General features: G+C 39.5%; 2 protein-coding genes across 8 annotated transcripts; one reads left to right on the top strand and one right to left on the bottom strand.

Annotated features, from left to right (window-relative positions):
• On the bottom strand, positions 1–10,439 carry LOC148353653 (uncharacterized). Of its 2 annotated transcripts, none has more exons than XM_088351504.1 (3): positions 10,201–10,439; positions 7,468–7,553; positions 1–3,065 (listed from the first exon to the last, which is right to left on the bottom strand). In XM_088351504.1, the coding sequence occupies exon 3, from the start codon at positions 2,941–2,943 to the stop codon at positions 1,255–1,257; it is 1,689 nt and encodes a 562-aa protein (XP_088207630.1). In that variant the 5' UTR covers positions 2,944–3,065; positions 7,468–7,553; positions 10,201–10,439; the 3' UTR covers positions 1–1,254. The 2 variants fall into 2 exon arrangements, with proteins under 2 accessions (XP_088207630.1, XP_088207631.1); XM_088351505.1 differs by lacking the exon at positions 10,201–10,439 and adding an exon at positions 9,049–9,299.
• On the top strand, positions 9,415–21,314 carry ftr14l (finTRIM family, member 14-like). 6 transcript variants are annotated; one of them, XM_088351508.1, is made up of 11 exons: positions 9,415–9,796; positions 9,861–10,089; positions 10,181–10,285; positions 13,592–13,663; positions 14,421–14,806; positions 15,994–16,089; positions 16,839–17,072; positions 18,117–18,276; positions 18,349–18,462; positions 19,599–19,735; positions 20,314–21,314. In XM_088351508.1, exons 5-11 carry the CDS (start codon positions 14,450–14,452, stop codon positions 20,695–20,697), a joined length of 1,482 nt encoding a protein of 493 aa, XP_088207634.1. In that variant the 5' UTR covers positions 9,415–9,796; positions 9,861–10,089; positions 10,181–10,285; positions 13,592–13,663; positions 14,421–14,449; the 3' UTR covers positions 20,698–21,314. The 6 variants fall into 6 exon arrangements, with proteins under 6 accessions (XP_088207634.1, XP_088207637.1, XP_088207635.1 ...); XM_088351511.1 differs by lacking the exon at positions 13,592–13,663 and having other exon boundaries at positions 9,415–9,647; positions 10,020–10,089; XM_088351509.1 differs by lacking the exon at positions 13,592–13,663 and having other exon boundaries at positions 10,020–10,089.
• The last annotated feature ends 982 nt before the right edge of the window (positions 21,315–22,296 follow it).

The raw sequence follows: 22,296 nt of genomic DNA, 5'->3' as shown, positions 1-22,296 counted from the left end.
AAGAGTCAACAATCTTTATTTTTCCATGTGTGCTCCACTCAAAAGATGAAATGATGTTACAAAGTTGTCTTTTATGAGTAGCATATATGGATTCCTTTAACATTTTTTTCCTCTCAACAATTGGGCAATTTACAAGAAAAGAGGGGGGAAAATAAAGACAATATGCAGCGTAAAAAGGATTGTTAACATAAAAAAAAAGCCATCGACATCAAATTAAGTTTGTATGAACAGGAACTCAACAGCTCAGCATCCATTACTACACAACATGCAATAAGGCACCTAGCTAACAGTAGGATAAAACTATGCTACAGATAGAAATGAAAATGGGGGGAGAACCACAAAAAAAATATTGCTTGTCATGCCCTCTCCCATAAAAACATCTTTCCACTCCAATTGATACACCCCGAGCCTTGCCTAAAAAAATACGTTTGTAAAAGTTTTTTTTTTTTTTTTACACCTGTCACGCATAATGAAAAGTCTTTCAAAAAGTCAACTTTTTTCCTCATATATTTTGTTTAGTATGCACAAGCCTGTAAAATTTGATTGTGATAGTCAACATAACTAACTGCTATGTCTAGTCTATAGGTTTTGAGTAAATATTCTCAAAGGGGGGAGAAGTGAAAACAAAATGGAGACTTGTATTATGCTAACCAGGATTTTATTCTGCAAGTTTTCTCGCAACTACAGGTCATCAACACATCGCTCATCAGCCAGTATTTCTCTCTGTACAGTCTGCCTCATTATAGACAAATATCCTCAGATATACATTGTGGCAAATTCATCTGTCGATGCGATAGAGTTTACTAGGTTCAGAAAGTGTTACTATCAAAATGGATTCTTTTTGGAACAGCGCGCACTAGTCACCTATACATATATAAAAGAAATCATGTATTTACAGTGGATTCGCTTCACAGGTTACAAGGGTGGAAATAGATGACTTGCGGTTCTGGTGTTGACCGCATTGATAGATATAGAAAAAAACTTGTGCTCACTGCCGAGTAGCTTCATCCAAAAGGATGGGGTAACATTTTTTTTCTTTTACCCCGGTTCTTTAAAAGTGTTCAAAATTGAGTTCCTGTGCTAGCGAAAAGATAGAAAGCCGCGATACCCAGTCGCTTCAGCCAAATCCTTGCCTTCGTCCTCTTTACCCACGACCACATACACATCCATTGGAGTTGCCCGGACTGATTTTGTGGTTGGGGTCGGCTGTAGTTATACAAGAAGCCAAGGATTGGTTAAATGCCTACACTGGAGTTACTCCAAATGGATCCGGTGGTGTCTGGAGAGGGAGGACGAATGGTTAAAACCTTTCCCGCACTGTGTGCAGCGGTAGGGTTTTTCCGGGGAGAGGAGGTGTTGTTTGGGGAAGGCGTTAGGGAAGACTTTTGGTGAGGCGATGGCGCTGTACTGCTCGGGGGTGGGCATGGGGATAGTCAGCGGCGGTGATTGCTGAACCGGCGTCTGTTGCTTGTTCTCCAAGTGGACCCTTTGGTGCCGTGCTAGCGACGACGAGTGGTTGAATATCTTGCCGCAGTGGCCGCAAGTATAGCCCTTGCCCTCAGAGTGAACTCTCTGGTGCCGCGAAAGGGAGGAGGAATGGTTAAAGCCCTTGTCACAGTGGTGGCACATATAGGGCTTTTCCCCTGTCAGGTGCACCCTCTGCTTAGGAGGAGTAGCATAGACCATTGGCTTGCCAGGCTGCGGTGGTGAGAACACCGGACCCTGCAGGTGGGTCTTGTGGTGGCGCGAAAGCGAAGAGGAGTGGTTGAAACCCTTGTTGCAGTGCCTGCAGGTGTAGGGTTTTCCGCCGGCGTGCACCTGCTGGTGCTTTTTCAAGTGGCGTTTTCGAACGAAGCTCTTCCGACACATGTTACACTTGTACGGCTTCTCGCCAGAATGGATCCGCATGTGCTCGCGCAGGGTGGCTGCAGCGGCGAAGCATTTACCGCATTGTGCGCAGCGATGGGGCTTGTCAGTAAGAACAACGCCGGCATGGACTGCATGTGCCGCATGGGCAGCATGTGTCTTCTGGTGCTGCTTCAAGTTGGAAGTAGTAGCAAAGCCCTTGCCGCACTGACCACACGTGTACGGCTTCTCCCGGGCGTGGACCTCTTGGTGCTTCTTCAGGTGCCTCCTGCGGACAAAGCTTTTTCGACACTGAGAGCACTTGTACGGCTTGTCCTCCGAATGCATCTTCATGTGTTCCCGCAGGGTGATTGCAGCAGCGAAGCTCTTGCCACATTCATTGCAGCGGTGGGGCTTATCAGGAAGGTGGATCATCTGGTGGGACTTGAGACTAAAGACATCGAGAACGTCCTTCCCCATCATCTCCACGCCGGGGGGTACATAAGGCTTCTCTTTCATGTGGATCTTCATGTGCTGTTTGAGACTAGCCTCCACGGCAAAGCTCTCACCGCAGTGGACGCAGATATAAGGGTTCAGGTCTTTATGGATCTCAAAGTGTTGGTGGAGGTCAGAGATGCTGCCGAAGATCTCGCCGCACTCGTTGCATTGCAGGCCGTGTGCCTCGTGGATGATGACTCCGTTTTCAGACTCAACAGTCAGCTCGCCGCCGTGGTCCGACTCCACTTTGATTTCGTGCTCGCCTTCTGTCTTCAAGAGCACCTCGCCGAGGAGCGTCTCTCCCGTCGACGTTTTTATCTCTGTGCCGGCGAAGCAGTGCATGTCGTCGTGCTCCACCTTGATGTAATCATGGTCCGTCTCCACGATGGCGTCCACGCACGCCACGGCACCCAGGTCGGATCCGAGCCCCTGGATCTTGAGTTCCGTGCCGTGGATTTCTAACTCCAGGCCACGCTTTTCCTCAGTCATGATTTCGGTTTCAGCACCGTAGTGCAGGTCGACATGGCTGTGGGCTATGACACACTCCGACCCAAGCGTGTCAAGGCCGGGTGTGTCACACTCAGTCTCTGACTCCGCCATGAGGACACACTCCAGCCCCACGACCTCCGTTTTTTTGGCCGGATGGTTACTAGACTAAGAATCGGGGGTATCGGTCCTGCTTTGGACAAGCGCAGCACGGGCGCTTTTGTAAGTGAGCAGACCTGAAAATAAAGGCAGACAAAAACCATAAGCAAAGTTAAGCATGTCGATTTGTCTATTTTTTCTATGATGCAACAACCACTCTACCTCCTATGTAACAAGATGGATGACTCAACATTTACCATGTTTTCCTCACTGTAAAAACCCCAATTTGGCCAGAAAACCGAAAGGGCGCCTAAAAAAGCATTGTGCCTCATATACCGCAACATTAGAAATGCATTCAGCTTTTATATGAGTTACTATATGAGGATTTATGGTATACTACCATGTTTGGGCAATGACTAATAATTCAAAAAACAAAACCGCATAACATTGTTTGCAACAGGAATCAAAACCGGTTCACGGCGGTGAGAGTGCCAGCACATAGCCAGTAGCCCACCAGTGATACAGACGACCAACAAAAAGGCATTAGCTTTTGACTCATTGTCACCCTAATTTTTTAACAGGGCCAGAATAGAGAAAAAAGTTGCCCTTAAAGATATAAACACCAAGGCTGATTCATCATCAGATTCACTGAAGATTTGTTTCCCTGGTTGTGCTTTTTTGTATTTATTTATACCTTTCAGGACAAATTGTTTTTTTCCATTCTGTAATATTTATTGCGGCACCATGAGTAAAATGGTATTATTAGATAGATTTGAATGCCTTATCATATGCCTGATGAAACATTGGTGGTTAGGTTTCGGCACTCACACCCTGGCGACCTGGGTTCGATTCCCGTTGCATACAATGTTGTGATTTGAGTCAGCGACATTTTCAACAGATCAATCGTTGAACTAAAAATATATCATGTAGTATTAATTGCGCAATATTTATACACAAATAAGAATGGTACCTCTAACAGTAGTTTTATTTCAATACACCATATATATATATATATATATATATATATATATCTATATCTATAAAATAATATAATAAAAGGCTACTTTGGAGGGTGCACCCGAATATTTGGTAATGCACCTAACAGTGGGGGAAATACAGTAGTATTCAGATAATTTCTCAAAAGCAATGTACTATTTGACACCCTCTTCAGTCTCAATTTCTTACTTTTTATTCTCTAAATTATGTTAGAACAGAAAACTAGTGAGACGTTTTAACCCCCCCAATATTTGTTTAGTTCCAAAGCTCACATAAGATAAGCAAATGTTAGCAAAACATTTTAATCAATAAAGGAAATGAAATGATCTGCATTTATATAGCGCTTTTCAAGTCAAGACTTCCCAAAGCGCTTTACAGTGTGCTTCACATTTCCCAATAGCAGCCGTGCAGCCATGTAAGGCGCTAACCTGCTTATTGGGGGTTTTAGGGGTTCAGTGTCTTACCCAAGGACACTTCCACATGTAACACGGAGGAGCCGGGATTCGAACTGTGATCTCTTGATCCCAAGACGAGCGCTCTACCTCCTGAGCCACTGCCGCCCAATGAAATTGTATTTCTATGTACCCTAAGGACTCCATAAAAGGTTTTGATCACCGGTCGAGGGCTACAACAACTAATCGATAAACTTGATTAACATGTATTAATGAAAGCTTTGGCAACTAATTAGATCGTCGATTTGTTTTATCACAAACTTGATAAGCCGCGAAGTAAGTCAAGTCAATGCATAGAGTGCAAGCAATTCTATTGTGCCTCGGAGAGTTGTAGTTCAACTTTGGTCCAACAGAGGGCGTCATGACAGTTATTTTTATAAAACATTTTTTACTGTTTTTTTTTAATTAGAAAATTGCATCATTACAAACAAAATTGGCATTAAAGCTTTTACTTAGTTTGGCTGTTTAACCATAAAACAAAGTTAACAGTTTAAGGGAACAGTAAGTGTTTTATAAAAGGGACAGATTCTTAGGCATACCATATATCATTTTCATTCATTCATCCTTTCATTCATTATCTGCACCGCTTATCCTCAGTAGGGTCGCGGGGGTGCTAGAGCCCATCCCAGCCATCTTCAGGCAGTGGACACCCTGAACTGGTTGCCAGCCAGTCGCAGGGCATATAGAGACAGAAAACACGCTAATTCACACCTAGAGACAATTTGGACTGGCCAATTAACCTGACATGCATGTCTTTGGAATGTGGGAGGAAACCGGAGTACCCGGAGGAAACCCTCGCAAGCACAGGGAGAACATGCAAACTCCACACAGGATGGTTCGATCTCATATTAGGAATTTTTATCAACATTCAAATATTTAACAAAAAATTGTGGATAGTATTTTCTTTAGTGGGTTTACCTTTTTTTTTAATATAAATTTTATGTGGACACTTAAATTTGCTACACACAAAATGAAATATATGTCCAAATATACTAAGATCTTTGGATATGGTGGTAGGAATGTAGACTCTTACATAATTGCAGGTGTAAGCATATATTTATACGTATTGTTTTTTTGTCACGTTTATTGACAAACACTTGTTTTGTTTTAATCATTTTATGTTGTTATGTGCTATTTTTCCCCCCCATCTGTTCAAAAATTCAATATTTAATAGAGGAAAATAAAAATTACCATTAAAAAATCAAATTCATTAATTAGTCGAAAAAATAACTGATTCATCAATTATTAAAATACTAGTTAGTTGCAAGGGTCTCAAACCTCTTTGAAGCTAAGAGCTAGTTTTTGTTAATTTGGAAAAAAAAAAAAACACCAATTTGATAACCATTATTAAAATAACTTATCATGCAAAAACCTTGTTTCTATGTTATAACCAAGTTGTGAGATTTAGAAATAAAGTCAAAATAGGCTTATTCAACCACTAGGTTTGCAGAACCTGTCAATGGGCAACTCAGGTGCTATCTGGAACCACCATGGAGAACCCCTGTTCTGGGTTGTACGAGATGAGCCTCTCTAAAAATGAAACCAGCAATATCTTGTACCTTGGACAGGAAAAACATGGGAGGGGATTCTTTTCACGTTTTTGTTAGCTGCTAGCCAGACTTTTGCTAACGTTTACATGCTAACACTGAGGAGTTAACGATCTAAAGTTCAGTAGTTTAAAATCATGAACACTTACATTGTGTGTGACATTTAATCTGTTTGTCCCTGAAAGTGATTGGCTGGTGCCAAGACATGTGAGGAAAATCCAATTTACTATTATTTGACTACGGTGATTATGCGAATGAAGCGTTTGTTGCATTAAACTCCGCCAACTGCCAAACTTCAATCAGTTCCATCTCCCAATTTCCTTGTCACTAATCTCCTTACAGTCAATGAAAATCAAAAAATGCCTCAAAAAAATGTACGTAAAAGAGGGATGGACTACAAATGAAATGATCTGCATTCCTAAGACTTAAAAAGTGGTCGGCGGCGCCCTCTGTTGGCTGCGGCTACATCGGCTCGCTACAACGGGTCAGGTGCAATCGACATTTCGTTCTGTGTACATTGTTACACAGAATGACAATACAAGGAAATTATTATTATTATTATTTATATAGCGCTTTTCAAGTCAATGACTTCCCAAAGCGCATTACAGTGTGCTCCAATAGCGGCCTTGCAGCCATGTAAGGCACTAACCCGCTTATTGGGGGTATTAGGGGTTTAGTGTCTTACCCAAGGACACTTCGACATGTAACACGGACGAGGCGGGATTCGAACTGGGATCCCTTGATCCCAAGACGAGCGCTCTACCTCCTGAGCTACTGCTGCCCCAGTACTAAATCAGAATAAACTTGCCGGTGTTTTTTTTTTTTTGCATTTCAGATTTTTCCGCAATATTACTTCAGCCGTTGCACTCGGCTGTCCAACTGGATTTTTTTTAATGGGTACATAAACACCATATTTTCTTTTAGGAGAATTTAGCTAGTAATGTGGCAGTTATTTTTAATTTTATAAATTGCTTTTTAAGAAAGTCAGTGCAAATAAATATATATATATTGCTATGTATAATGTGCGTTACTGTTTCTGTCTGCCAAGGTTACTCTTTTGGTTTTTTTGGACCGATGTATTAGGGTATTCCAAATAACCACATTAATTCGGCACGAAAGTCATAATTAAACAGTATTTGAAATAATCCATTAATGAAATAATTGCGGACGTGGGAAGACTGCTGTGGTGCAACATCACAGTCTTGTGTCTATGCAAAAAAAGTCAGCAAATCTCATTTTTAACAATATTTTATTAATTCATAAATAAAACAGGAATTTATTCTCACTAAAATTTGGCGTCTAGCACAAACAAAAAATAGTTTTAGCCATGAATGTATGACTAAAACAATTTTGCACTGCTTTATCCCCTTCAAACATAGCTCTGTTAACAAATTCACATCTCTTACAATAGGACAAACAAGTCTTTCACGGTGTCTTGTTAATTGTGTTAACAAGCGAAGGGTTCCGGCACACAGAGCAGTTATGTGTTGTGCTAGGGTTCAAAATACAAACATTTCCATTTCATTCCAAATGGACAAACTTGCCTGAAAGAGTCTTTTGTTTGATGACTTGAGACCTAAGGAGGTAGGGCGGATAAGTGTTTTTGATGATTACAGGGAACCTCAGATATCTGTAAAAGAAGATTTTACATTATTCTTTTTCAGAAGTTTGTGAAACAAAATGTTAAAAAAAGTGGAAAGAATCTCCAGAGTCAAGTCGGACCATAGACATTTGACAGAATTGAGTGGATGTGTAAATGGGAAATAGGCAACAGTGTGCACATTTACATTTAGGCAATTATCCAATTGGAAACAAATTCCTAATATTCAGATTATGTACATCCATTTAATGTGCACTATGATCCAATTTGTCTTAGTCCAACACAATATTCAAAATGCAATGGTTTGGGTTGGTCTTTTAATATTTGAATTGCGCATGGATTTATACGCATTCAATTAATCAGTTTGCTTTTGCCCGTTCACTAACCGAGGATATTTTTACACCCAAAACACTGTGGGAGATGTAGTGCAGAGACAAAAAATTCACACAAGTCCAGTACACTTTGTAGTATTGTGAGACATTTTTTTGCAAAGGTACTGCTTGCACATTGTTTTGAAACAATTATGTACGGTCAAAAAGAGACTTAACGGTCTGCGGGAGGAGGACAAGTTCAAAATTGTATATTTGTTGATGTGTGACACAGGCTCTAGTATTATTATTATTCCATTAAAAAATGCTATTATAACTCTTTGGTTCAAAAAGGCTTCCGACCCCAGATCTAGGTCAAAAATTATTCTTACACACACACACACCATTTTTAATGTACAATATATAATTGCTTTGGCAAACATTGATAGTCCTGCTAATAGAACTTGCCAATGCGAAATACAAATAATCATGTGTTGGGCCATGGAAATGTGGAGAACGTGGTTGAATAGGCCGGTGTATTCCTTGTAAAACGATTATCACAAATCACCAATCAAAGTGATGACCAATAAGGAGATCGACATCAAAACACCCCCAAAAGTTTCTTTAACTATTTTGGAGGGAATGTGACACTATTCTATTTAAGGGGTTGGCTAGAATAAAGAATCGTACAATGACTTTGTAGCCATCTCCCTGATAAGAATGTGTGTAGCGAGATGCATTTTACCATTAACTAAATAGGTAAATATACCTCTGATCGGCAATCCCCGAACCACCGAAACAGGCTAAGGATCATTTAGCAGGCTACGTTAGCAAACATAAGGAGCTAAACAGCGAAGTAGCCAAAATATTCTACAGGCTCTTGAATGGCGTTTAATCCGCAAAGCGACAGGCCAAGTGGCCTGGAACGCTTGCAACACGCGCAGGGCTTTGTTCTCCACCCGATGGTTACTTTTGCCGCCTGACATGGTCAAAAGAGCGTTAAATGATTAAAACGCCGAACCGGCTTCCCGCTAGCCGCTCCCCAGACCGGCTACAAATAGCTCCCTTAGCCGCTAGTTAGCTGGCTACGGTCGAAGGAGAAAGTGGTTACCGCTGCCGCAACTTCGTATTAGCAGCTATCGTCGCCATTTAGCGCGCTAACTAGCTCCGTAGCAAAAACACACAGAGCGAGGTAACAGACCCGAAAAGATACTTACGCCGTCGAAAACAAGTAGTTTTTGAAGAAAGATACAAATTTGTGTTTCTATTCGAATAAAGGGCGCGGTTGTCGTCGCGAAAATCGCCCTCTTCCGCACGTATTAACAAGCCATCTTGTCGCACCACAGCAGCAGTTAGCACAGCAAGAACTACAATGCTCGCGTAAAATGGCTGCCGCAAGCTAACGTAAGCCAATTTAGCTTCCGCCCTCCCCAAACCGCATTGGATCAGCAGCAAAGCCCCGAGCCACGTCCAAATAAGTCAGCAATACCGCGCCTATGTGACAAAACGCGAACGTGTTCTTAGGGGAAAGGCACTTGGTCATAACTATGACGCAGCACTGGCTTAATAGCTAATGTTAAAAGTTAGCTAGCTAATAAGTGTTTGGCTAGTAGCCGAACATGGACAAAGATGAGGAACATCGAATGCGATGAAAACGACGGTGAAAGCCCGGGACGGTTGTCTTGGTCTGCAATAATATTAAACGTGCCCATAGACCTACAGAGAAAAACACATGACTTTGTTGCAAATTTAAAAGTTCATTACAGACTAAGGTTTACTTCGAACAGTCGTGCGTGTACAGCATTTACGACAAAAAGTGAGTCTTTGTAAACTGCTGAACCTGATTTCAATGGCGGCCTTGCTTGCTAACCAGAAGTTAGCGTGCTCGCTACATAGCCGCAGTACAAAGCTAACCTGTCGGCTAAGCCACCTCTCTTCCTCCCTGGTTGTCATTCTAACACGCAGGTGAGGAGTTTCAAAGTAGGGGCTTTTCATAAAAGCGTCAGTTGACTCATCTAACTCTTAGCAGGTGACCTTATCTCCACACGAAATGCCCCATTATTAGGATGCTATATAACAACGAATAAAACACTAAACACGTCAAGGGGTGGCTGTGGTGCTGTTACCACAACAAGAATCAATACAATCTGCATAATTAATTTATGCACTGTATCTATTCCCAAAATAGTTCGAGAAACTATAAGCAAAGCACATATATGGGCGAGCATCCATATGCAAGGATCACCGTCAATTCCCAAGTAAGTGAGCTCGTTTCCTCACTGATTATTACACTACTAAATGATAAAGCAGTTCAAATAACTAAATAAAACACAATTTTTTATTCTCTAGACGCATAGGCAACCACCCACCTTTCGTCTTCCTCCTGGCGTGGGGCTGTGAGGGAAAATGAGGGATTGCTCGTGTTTACAAGGCAAGAAACGCAAAGTCCGGCGTGTAAGTCTCACTTGTGCTGTCGTATTATCTTGAATTTGTGTCTGTGCAAAACTAGCGTGCTCATCTGGCGCCAATGTTGTACCGCCGACGCGTTTTAGCAAATAGAAAGAGTTGTCGTTTTCACACGCCACTCTGGCCGCTACTGCCTCATGTGGCCGGGGAGTGTCATCAAGGTACTAAAATGGTCGCACAATTAAAGGAAGATCCCTCCAAATCAATTCATCCTTTGTAACTCTCTCAATTGAATTTAGTGTTTTCTCACCTCAGCCAATTGCTCCCCTTATCAATGATTGCGATTCCTCTTTCTAACCATGAGTAATAAAAAACGATAATGATTAGTGTAAGGAAGTTTATTTTACAAATGTAAGCAATACAAACAATTATTAGTTTTTCCCCACTCGTAGTAAATTTTGTGTTGCTTGTCGTAGAAGTGCAGGATTTCGCAAACTTCATGTTCATTAGCAATCGGCGATAACGTTGTCTGCTGCAAGTGACCAAGACAGTCCATATTACAGGACTGTCTCAGAAAATTAGAATATTGTGATAAAGTTCTTTATTTTCTGTAATGCAATTAAAAAAACAAAAATGTCATACATTCTGGGTTCATTACACATCAACTGAACTATTTCAGGCCTTTTATTATTTGAATATTGCTGATTTTGGCTTACAGCTGAAAAAAACTCAAAAATCCTATCTCAAAATATTAGAATACTTCCCCAGACCAAGTAAAAAAATAATTTTATAACAGCAAAACTAAATCAAACATTTGAAAATGTCCATTGATGCACTCAGTACTTGGTTGGGAATCGTTTTGCACGGATTACTGCATCAATCCGGCGTGGCATGGAGGCAATCAGCCTGTGGCATTGCTGAGGTGTTATTGATGCCCAGGATGCTTCGATAGCGGCCTTCAGCTCATTTGCATTTGTAGGTCTGGTGTCTTTCATCTTCTTCTTAACTATACCCCACAAATTCTCGATGGGGTTCAGGTCAGGGGAATTAGCAGGCCAATCAAGGACAGTGATGCCATGGTCAGTGCACCAGTTACTGGTGGTTTTGGCACTGTGGGCAGGTGCCAGATCATGCTGGAAAATGAAATCCTCATCTCCATAGAGCTTTTCAGCAGATGGAAGCATGTAGTGCTCTAAAATCTCTTGGTACACAGTTGCATTTACTCTGGACTTGATGAAACACAGTGGACCAACACCAGCAGCTGACACGGCTCCCCAAACCATTGCTGACTGTGGGAACTTCACACTGGATTTCAAGCAACTTGGATTTTGCTCCTCTCCAGCCTTTCTCCAGACTCTGGCGCCTTGACTTCCAAATGAAATGCAAAACTTGCTTTCGTCTGAAAAGAGGACTTTGGACCACTCTGCAACTGTCCAGTGCTTCTTCTCCATAGCCCAAGTCAGACGCTTCTTCTGTTGTCTTGAGTTCAGAAGTGGCTTGACCATGGGAATACGGCTATTGTAGCCCATTTCCCGGACACGTCTGTGAACTGTGGCTTTTGATACCTGGACTCCAGCTTCAGCCCACTGTATTTGAAGCTCCCCCAAATTCTGGAAGTGGCTCTTCTTCACAATTTTGTTAAGGCTGCGGTCATCTCTCTTGGTTGTGCAGCGTTTCCGGCCACATTTTTCCCTTCCAACAGACTTTTTGTGGATATGCTCTGAAACTGCACTCTGTGAACAGCCTGCTCTTTGAGAAATTTCTTTTTGTGTCTTACCCTCCTGATGGAGGGTATCAATGATGGTCCTCTGGACAGCAGTCAGATCAGCAGTCTTCCCCATACTTGTGATTTAGTTTACTGAACCAAGCTGAGTGTTTTTAAGGCTCAGGAAACCCTCGCAAGGTGTTTCGAGTTAATTAGATGATTCAGGTGATTAGTTGAATAGCCTACTTGTATACTTTTTCATGATATTCTAATATTTTGAGATAGGATTTTTGAGTTTTCTTAAGCTGTAAGCCAAATTCAGCAATATTCAAATAATAAAAGGCTTGAAATAGTTCAGTTGATGTGTAATGAATCCAGAATGTATGAAATTTTTGTTTTTTTAGTTGCATTACAGAAAATAAAGAACTTTATCACAATATTCTAATTTTCTGAGACAGTCCTGTATAGCTTGAATGGGTAAAACCAGATTGATCTTTTCAAAATGTTTACCCCGTCCAAAAACTGTTGTACAGCGTATACAATTTGAAACAATCAAATAATTATAAAATACAAGGAAAACGCATACATTGACAGGTATGGATCAATGAGTTCAGATTACATTGCATGCACAAAAGTAGTATTAGATGGAACTTTTGCTTTCTGTTCTGTGTTTCCTTTTCAAATATTTTAATAGTACTATTTCTTTTTAATTTTCATTTTACCAGACATCCTGAGTATGGATGATGATACTGGGATTTTTTGTATTGATCCAATCTAAGTAAATATATGGTAGTATAGATTGATACTGATCTGATACAAAAAAAAAATCAACAAATAGTGTAAACAATACAATGTAAAAACCGCTAACCGTGGAAAAATAAAATACAGAACAAAAGTTAAGAAAATCAAACCGAACAAAAATACAAATATAACAATGGCAACTAGACTGCTCGAATATATTTCATTACACAATATTTTGAAAATGAAGTTAAAATGCAAAATGTGTAAACATTTCAAGAGTAAAACAAAAAGTAGCTAACCAAAATACATACCCTGCATAACTATGTCAACAAGACAATTAAAAAAACTCAACTTAACTTCAACTTTACATTACATGATATTTTGAAAATGAAGTCCAAGTGCTGATGGTGTATGCAGTACAATGCAAAATTTTGACAGTATAAAAAAAAAACTATTTTTACTAAACAACAGATTCATCACAAAATTCAAGAGACTTAATAAAAAAGAATGTAACTAGAATACAAAAACTGTATAAAAAGTCAACTAAAACACCTTCCATTGCACAATATTTTGAAAATAAAGCCTGGAGTGCAAATAAAGTGTAAACACAATTGTAAAGAATTTGAAAGTTCTCATAACAATAAGCTTACGACCGACTAACATTATTATAATGATAGTTAAAATGGAAAGACAGTATCGATCCCAAGACAATGGTATAACTCCGATCCAAGTACTCACTCGGTAGCAATAATATCGATATTTGTCTTGACCCTTAGTTTTCAGTTCCCGGAGTATATTAGCAAAAGTAATATAAGATGGAACTTTTTTTTTTTCCCAATACCGACAGATGCACCATTTTACCTTCAAATCTTTGAGTAGTACTATTCCCCTTTTTGTATTTGTTCCAGGTAATTTAAAGGTCATCAAGATTTTGTTTTTGGCCCGGGGTTGTTTGAAGATACAACAATGACATCATAAAGGTAGATCATTAAAGAAAATGGCTTACCTGACAACTATACCGATTTTCGCCCTATATAAACATCTACCGATTAAAAAAAACTCGACCACCTTGTTTTAAATTTCAATAACAACAGCAACAAAATATTGACTCGAGACTAGTACAGTATTTGAGTCTATGCCTGCTTTATTTTAAAGCTAGATCAAGTCTTTGTGCGTGAATAAACCGCGCCAACATTCGCATTCGATTTCTGTTTTGGTAAAAGTTTGCCATATCCGGTTTTAAACAAGCACATTGGGATTGTTGTTGTTTTTGTTAATGTTTTGGAATCACATTGTGTCCCAGACAATAAAATCTACCGCTTTTAATATCAATAGGTGGGCATTTATGAAATTGGAATGGAATTTTCTCAGTAAAAAAATCAATAAATAAAAAAAAAAATCTTCAGATTCATTCCATTTTTTGAGCAGTCTTCAAATGTACTTCAATTTCAGGTTTCCTCAACTCTTACCTGTTTATATAAAGTCATGCAGTGTGTTTTCCTGGTTTCAGGTAGTGTGACCCGCCCTTAATTTGACTGGGAATACTTGTTTTACAGACCACATAGCTCACATTCTGATGCACACAGCGCTGGTCACAGTTTCACTGAAAGATCTAACTTCAAAGGATCTACTCTGTTTTGCTACTTGTTAACGTTTGATTTAATTTGCGGTAACTTTTGAGACCGGACTTTTCATTTTACTTTTGTAAAGATACCTAAGCCATAATGTCCCATCAAGGCACTCTGGATTTGGACCGAAACAGCACGATGGAACGATCCCGTCGCTCGGCAAACCAAAGCCTGAACAGGACACAGGCCAAACGTGGTGAAGTTCTCTGCGACTTCTGCACTACCAGAAAGCAAAAGGCTGAGAAGTCCTGCTTGGTGTGCCTGGCGTCTTACTGTGAGACTCACCTCCAGTCTCATTACGACTACCCGGCGCTCATGAAGCACAAACTTGTCAAAGCCACCGGCCAGATGAGAGAAAAGATCTGCGCCCAGCACGACAAACTTTTGGAGGCCTTTTGTCGGACTGACCAGACGTCCGTGTGCGTCCTGTGTATGATGGATGAGCACAAGCATCACGATATTGTCCCAGCTGGAACTGAGAGGACTGAGAAGCAGGTAAGTGATTGCCTTTTTTGAGCTTGGGACATTGAAGGATGACCCTTATGATCACTCTAACCTCAGTGGAATTTATTTCACCCCTATATAATTTTTAATTAAAACTTGAATGCTTAGTGTTTCAATAAATGTTGCTCTCTTTAACACCAAATAGATGGCAATATTCAATACTTTTCCCCCATAAATGTACCAATACATTTAGCACTCTATCAATAATTAGTACAGTCCTCTTCACTATCATGCTCTCCCGTTGACATCATAAAACCAAGGCCAACAATGGTCAATGTAACCTCTCTATCGAAAGAGATCATTAAAAAATTGTGTTCCTGTAAAAAATCCTCAACTAATTCGACTATTTGGTCCTGGTAGTTCTGTAATCTAAAGGGGCAATGTGCATTATTTAGCCCCTTCCAGTGGTAAAAACGTAATTAATTAAATAAAAAAAAATAATATTAGTTTAAATGATGAGCAAAAAGGACATGAACTGTTATATAAGGGTGTATTATTTTAAATACTCATACTATTTTACATAACATGAGGTCCAGCCAGAGTGAGCTGACAAGATTGTCTGCCATCTTGCTGCTAAGGGTACCCCCAAAACCAAACATCTTGTAAAAAGCTGGGGGGTAAAGAGAAGCAAAATGATGTGGTTTGATCGCTTTGATTTGTCATAGTTTGTATTTTTTTGTGCTTTGTAGCATTTGTTTTGGTTGCACTACACAATACAGCAACATGAGGCGGTCAAACATTACATATTGTTCCTTTAGAGACGGGGTGAAAATGGATAGGGCTTTTTCTCTTGCTGGTCCCGAGTTATAGACGATAGGGATATGACAGCCTTTGGAGATATTTTTTAAACCCCACCAAACACAAATTTGCCCTGTTTAGAGTCCAATACAATACATTACATTTTTTCTCTCATGTTAAGTATTTATGTTTGATTTTTATTTACATCGCTTAACTTTATTTCAGCTGTTGTTACTATTTACATGTTGTATGCAAACATTTTATTTTAATTGAGTTCAGAGTACTGATGTTGGGTGTGTGCTCTGATGAAGAGGTCAGTAAAATCTATGACGCATTTTAGATTTGTTCTGAAATTCCTTTTGAAAGCTCTATATCCCAAGTTTTTGGTGTTGTGAAATGTTTAATTGATTTAACTTATCAGTTTATAACTTTCTCCACAGAAACAGCTTGGCACCACGTTGCACAAATCCCAGCAGAGGATTGATGAGAGGGTCAAAAAGTGGCAGGATCTCCGACAAGCTGTGGAATCTGTGAAAGTAATTACCCTCAAATACTTTAGACTGCAAATACTGTAGTAGCTCTTATTTACACAACTACATACACACATATATTCAGTGGAATTTGTATACAATCAACTATGGCATACAGTGAGTGCTATATTTGAGTTGAGTAAAACATCTCCCAATTATGTCATTGTATATGATGTAAATAATTTACATACCTGTCAACCTCCATGGCTCCATGCCCGTACAAGCTTTCGTATTTTCCCGTACAAAATACAAAATAATCGTACACCATATATTCTTTTTCAGAATGATGCATGATGGGAAATCCCCAGGCGGCAGACACATGCGCACACTAGCATCAAACCGCTCGCTTCGTTTGCAACGAAAAAAAAACCCGATACAGAGAAAGAGGCTTACGCGGCGAACTCCTTTGACTTGATTGATTTGCCGTTTCATGATAGTCAGTGTAAACCGGATGGTACCCATCATTGACAAATTTGCGTTTTTCCGTACAGATTTCCTTGTACCTCGTACTCGTCTTAAAATGCATTAAAAATGTACTTTGTATGGCAAAACCGTACAGGTTGACAGGTATGAATGTAACAATTTGTTACTTTTTCCCGATTTAATTCAGTGGGTGTGTTTCTACTCCTACTGGTGTGTAAACATTGGCCACCTGGGAGCTATATAATACGAGCTTGTTCCTGCTCAAAATTACTCCAAGGCAACATTAAAATTAATTGTTCTTCGCAAATGAAATTATCTTCCCATCCTAATAGCACTCAGCTGAATCAGTCCTGGAGGAGAATGAGCGAATCTTCACGGAGCTGCTGCTCTCCATAGAAAGAAAATACAACGAGGTAAAGGAGATGGTTCGCTTGCACGAGAGAACCACGGTGAACCGTGGGGAAATTCTGCTTGACCGCTTGGAAGAAGAGATCACCTTGCTGAGGAAGAGACACACCGACTTAGAGAAGCTGTCGCACACTGACGACCACATACATTTTCTACAAGTGAGCATGGCCTTGAAAAAGAGGGAAGGCTTTAAATGACAATATCCGGAATTGGAAATGATGGGTTTTGCTGTCATAAATTTTTTTGGGGGAAAAAAAAAAAAAAAAAGATGACGACAAAATATTTTACTCCAACATCCACTGTACTTATGAATACCATTTTCGCTAGTAGTCTGATTTTTTTTTTAAAAATTGTATACATCAGTGGCAGGCCACACATTTCACACCTAGGCCTTTAGTATGCTGTATCAGTACAACCCTCAATAGCTATTTTATTGCTTTAAAACATTTACTGCCGCTACAGCTGCGACACTTATAAAAGAAGCATTAATAACAAATTAGGAAAGTTGCTATATTATTTGCGAATATAGCGACATTTCACTCATTAAAAAACCTTTATTTTGCACAAGTTCCATCTCTTCACATGAAAATTTTAATTACTCTGTTATATAGATTCTCTGAGCATTTCAGTTCCATCAAGTTCATTTTTATCGCCTTTAGAGTTAATGCTGAAAAGTCGAGCCTGTCCTGTTGTATTACCGGCATAAGTTTTTATTAGAAATGGGTCTGAAAATGTCCATTTGACATAAGCAGTGCACACAAAACTGCTTACGTTTCGTACACTTTCTAGAAGGCGATATCTCCTCAACTCAGAATTTGCTAAACCAACAGCTTTAATGTCACTTATTGAATGCCTTAGGGCCTGCAGAGTTGATTGTGAAGGCCTCCGGGTAGATTTCTCACCCTGGTAACAAGTAACAGCTAAAATTTTATTGGTTAAATACTTAAATATGAAGGTACATCTGGAAACAGCCCAACCAAGTGGAAAAGCAACCAAAGGAAGCTGACAGACAATTTGGAACAATTTAATATTCATGGACAAAATACAAATAACATCATATGATTATTTTTAGACCAATAGAAAGGGTCTTGCAGGACCTGATGGCCAACCACTGGTATTCATATACATACATATATATATATATATATATATATATATATTTCTTTCTTTACAAATTTTTGTATCGCACTCCATTTTGCTAGAGCTGGCAATCTCTATCCGGCCCTTCGGGTTATGAGGACCTGAACAACGTCAGCATTGCTCCTAATTATTCTTTTGACGCCACCAAGAGAGCCATCGCCGCCCTAAAATTACTAGTGGAGGAAATCGCCAAGAAAGAGACAACTAAAATTTCTGCAGCAGGTTGGCAGTTTTATCTTTTATGCTTGCCACACTAAGTGATTCCTGTTGCTCACGTTGCATTTTTTTTAAAAGTGAAAGAAGTCTACATCACTGAAGATAGCACTCAAAAAACCAGGAGGATATCATCCTTTATGACAGAGTCAAGGATAATTGAAGAACCAAAGACCAGAGAGGATTTCTTGAGATGTAAGTCACACTTATAAAAAAACAACCAACAATAGAACACTTTTCACATGTTTAAAGAACGAAATCAAGATCCTTTTTTAGGCACTTGAAAATTGAGATTTTATCATTTTCACAGGTGTGGCACATGACTCTTTGTCCAAATAGTTCTTGTTATTAATGTATTATTTCTTACTTGTTGAGCTAAATATTGGAATGCTATGGGACAACATTTGTCCCATGGAAAATTGGTAATCATGTCTTTATGTTGGGAATGACAATTTGCGGTTTATGTGGTTTATCAACTGAAGCCAGTGCTACAATAACAGTGATAGAACAGGTTTGGTGAATTGGGAGAGAGCAAACCTACAAATCAGGATCACTTTAAACAAATGCAGGTGTTCACACAAAAGCTACAGAGTCATTCAACAAGATTTCCTATTTGGAAGAATGACGTGCAACATTTTTTGGCTATTTTATGTAGTTACTGTCCTAATCAGTGAGGATGTGAGGTGTGCCTTGTGATTGACTGGATGACATATTTGGGGTATAGTCTTACTTTGAAAGTGATTCAGTAATATTTGCTTTGGCTCTCTGCAACTCAGAAGTACAATAAATCAATGTAATAGTTTTAAATGGCCATCAACATTATTTCAACTGTAGCAATTATATAACTGTGTGACTGTGAGGCGGTTGCACAAACCACAAAAGCATTTAACTGCCAAAGTGCCTTACTATGCAAATGGAAAAAGGTCAATCAAAAAGTATCCAATTTCATTCAATTGATTGTAATCATTTACATTGACTTTAAAACTCCCATTTTCAAATGAGCTGTCATTTTGAAATAGATGACTTTGCTTGCAAAACTTGAAGCTTGTCAGATGGCTTCCGCTGTAGCCAAATATTAACTAACAAAGCTCAGTGAATGCTGCTAAGTTGAAACATGATATAAAAGAAAGAGTGATGGTTTTTTTAGTACCACGCGCCAGGAATTAGCACTGCCACACTTATTGGTCATAAAAAAAATAAACACGACTGTCGTCTCACCAATCTATTTTGAGATATACAGCCTACCTCTTCAACAGTGCCTTGTGTGCTTCCAAGATTGCTAAATCCCTTGCTTCATCTTTGACTATAATGGCTTTTGTTGTTTTGTTCAGATTCTCACCAGCCGATTCTTGATGTCAACACAGTGCACCGCAACCTTCACCTCTCAGAGGGTAACCGAACCGCTACGATGAAGAGTGAGCCCAAGAACTACCCGGATCACCCGGAACGATTTGACCACTGGCAGCAGGTTAGCGCATCTATAAGTGTACTTTCAGCCAAGGGCAATTTCATTGTGTGTTGGAGACTGACTTTAAGCTCGTCACTGAAGTTTTTTGTTAGTGGAGCATAAATTAAGAAATTTGCCTGCATTAGGTACAGCCACAATAAGTTCTAAAAACAACATTAAAAACGAATTAAATCCATAATAAATAAACAGAATGATAATAGTGTAGCAAATAATAAAGACGTAATAAACATGTGAGTAAAAAAGTCTAGTACCATTCAGACTAATTGTTTCTATTAAATCTTTAAAAGTGTTTAACAAATAATAGTAAGTGATCTATATGCACTGTAATTGTCAAACCAGGAAGTATCAAGCCAATCATATTACAGGGCATATGTACAACAATAACAAATATTAGTGTAAAATTCTGTCCCTGGCTAACTAATTAGCACAGTGGTAGCATCCATATTAAACCCTCGCTCGCTGCGCAAAAATTAAGCTTTCATGTTATGGTAGGACCTGAAATCGATCATCTTGAGGGGCCCAAGTTAGAGACCCCTGTTCTAAATTGCCGATCTCCTGTTCTTTATTCTTGATCAAAGGTGCTCTGTAAAGAAGGCCTGGCAGGAACTCGATGCTACTGGGAGTTGGGCTGGAAAGGATCTGAAATCGATGTGGCCGTCACTTATAGGGGAATTTTCCGCAAAGGGAACAACAACGTGTGCAGCCTTGGCTGGAACGACAAATCTTGGAGCCTCTACTGCTCAGAATCCAGATTCTCCTTTGTGCATAACAACAAGAGCACAGACTTACCTGTCCCTAGGTCATCTCGCATTGGCGTCTACTTGGATCACACGGCTGGGGTGCTGGCGTTTTACAGTGTGTCTGATACCATGAAACTTCTATACCAGGTCCGCACTACTTTTACAGAGCCTTTGTACCCTGCTTTCAGTGTGTGGGGTTACGGTAGCAACATTCGACTATAGTGTGGGGGAATTGATTTGAGTGGCATTAAAAGTGGCATACACACAGCCAATATAAACATAAATAGTTTAAAAATGTATCCCAGCATAAAGAAAAATATATAATAGGCTAATAATCACACCAAAAACTGACTTTGACTGAAAGAAAATCAATTTGAGTTATTTTGTATGCACTGCTAAATATGATGAATGTATTTCTGTAGCATGTGAGATGACTTGTTAGCACATCCACCTCATAGTTTAGAACTCCAGCTACACTACCATTCAAAAGTTTGGGGGGGGGGCTTAGAAATGTCTTTACTTCTGAAAGAAAAGTACAGTTTTTTCAATGTATATTACATTAAACTAATCAGAAATACACCATATACAGTGTTAATGTGGTAAATTACTATTTTAGCTAAAGATGTCTGTTTTCTTTAATGCAATACCTACATAAGTGTGTAAAGGCCCTTTTCTTGCAACCAGCTCTCCAGTGTTCTAAAGTAAATTGGGGTTTGCTAATTGCGTTAAAAGGCTATTGGATGATTGAAAAATGCTTGTGCAAATATGTGAGCTAGCCGAGTATCTGTAGCATCACGTTTGTGGGGGTGATTAAACTTTCAGAATGGCCAGAAAAAGAACTTTCGTGTGAAACTCGACAGTCTATTCCTTATCAAAGAAATGAAGCCTATTCCATGAGAGAAATTACCAAGAAATGAAACTATCCTCTTCATACAACAGTACAAACAAACTCTAACAAGAAAAGAAAGAGAAGTAGGTGGCCCTGCTAAACAACCGAGCAAGAGGACAAGTGCATTAGAGTCTTTAGTTCAAGAAATAGAGGCCTTACAGCAGCTTGATTAAATACTAGCCGCAAAACACCAGTGTCAACATCGACAGTGAAAAAGCGACTTTGAGACACTGACTTTCAAGTCAGAGTGACAAAAAAAAGCCATATCAGAAACTGGCCAACAAAAGGAAGGGATTCATTTGGGCCTAAAAACTCAGACATTGGAAAACTCATTTAATGGATAAAAATTTGACTTTTTCATGGAAAACACAAAACTGTCTGGTTAACCTCAAACTTTTGAATGCTAGTGTACCAGTATGAAGTTTGCCTGTTCTGCCCGTGCCTAAAAGGTTTTTCTTTTTGCCCGGAGACTCCTTGCAAATTACAAAAACACATGGATGCAGGTTAATGATTGATTGGCGAGCCAAAATGGTCCCTAGGTGTGAGTGCGTAAATGGATTGTTTGTGTCTATGTTCCCTGAGACCGTCTGGCAACCAATCCAGGGTGTCCCCTCCCGATGTCAGCTAGGATGGGCTCAAGAACCCCTGTGGCCCTCTGAGGACAAGCGATTAGAAAATGAATGAATGTTTGTTTATTTTTAATTGTATTATATGATCTACATAAACATGCGGATGCAATCTTTAGTCTGAAAATGCATAGGCTATGGGATTTGATGTTTCATATTTTATCACTTTTTTATTTTTTTCAAATGACTGGAACTCAAATAAATATAATTACAACTAACAACTTGTGAAAGTGAAACTGTGATACAGCACATGTCAGACCCCACAAAGGATTTTATCCGAACTTACCTGCGTATAGTGCGAACATA

The sequence above is a fragment of the Urocampus carinirostris genome, chromosome 13 (genome assembly GCF_059441175.1).
Source record: "Urocampus carinirostris isolate Australia breed hairy pipefish chromosome 13, RoL_Ucar_1.0, whole genome shotgun sequence".
Lineage (NCBI taxonomy): Eukaryota > Metazoa > Chordata > Actinopteri > Syngnathiformes > Syngnathidae > Urocampus > Urocampus carinirostris.
Note: the sequence above shows the minus strand (reverse complement) of the source record. Positions and strands in the feature narration are given on the sequence as shown.

Coding starts and splice junctions, on each gene's coding strand:
- LOC148353653 (XM_088351504.1), bottom strand. CDS start 2,943: ATGGCGGAGTCAGAGACTGAGTGTGACACACCCGGCCTTGACACGCTT.
- ftr14l (XM_088351506.1), top strand. CDS start 14,408: ATGTCCCATCAAGGCACTCTGGATTTGGACCGAAACAGCACGATGGAA. Junction 18,277..18,348: donor AACTAAAATTTCTGCAGCAG/GTTGGCAGTTTT, acceptor TTTTTTTAAAAG/TGAAAGAAGTCTACATCACT. Junction 18,463..19,598: donor CAGAGAGGATTTCTTGAGAT/GTAAGTCACACT, acceptor TGTTTTGTTCAG/ATTCTCACCAGCCGATTCTT.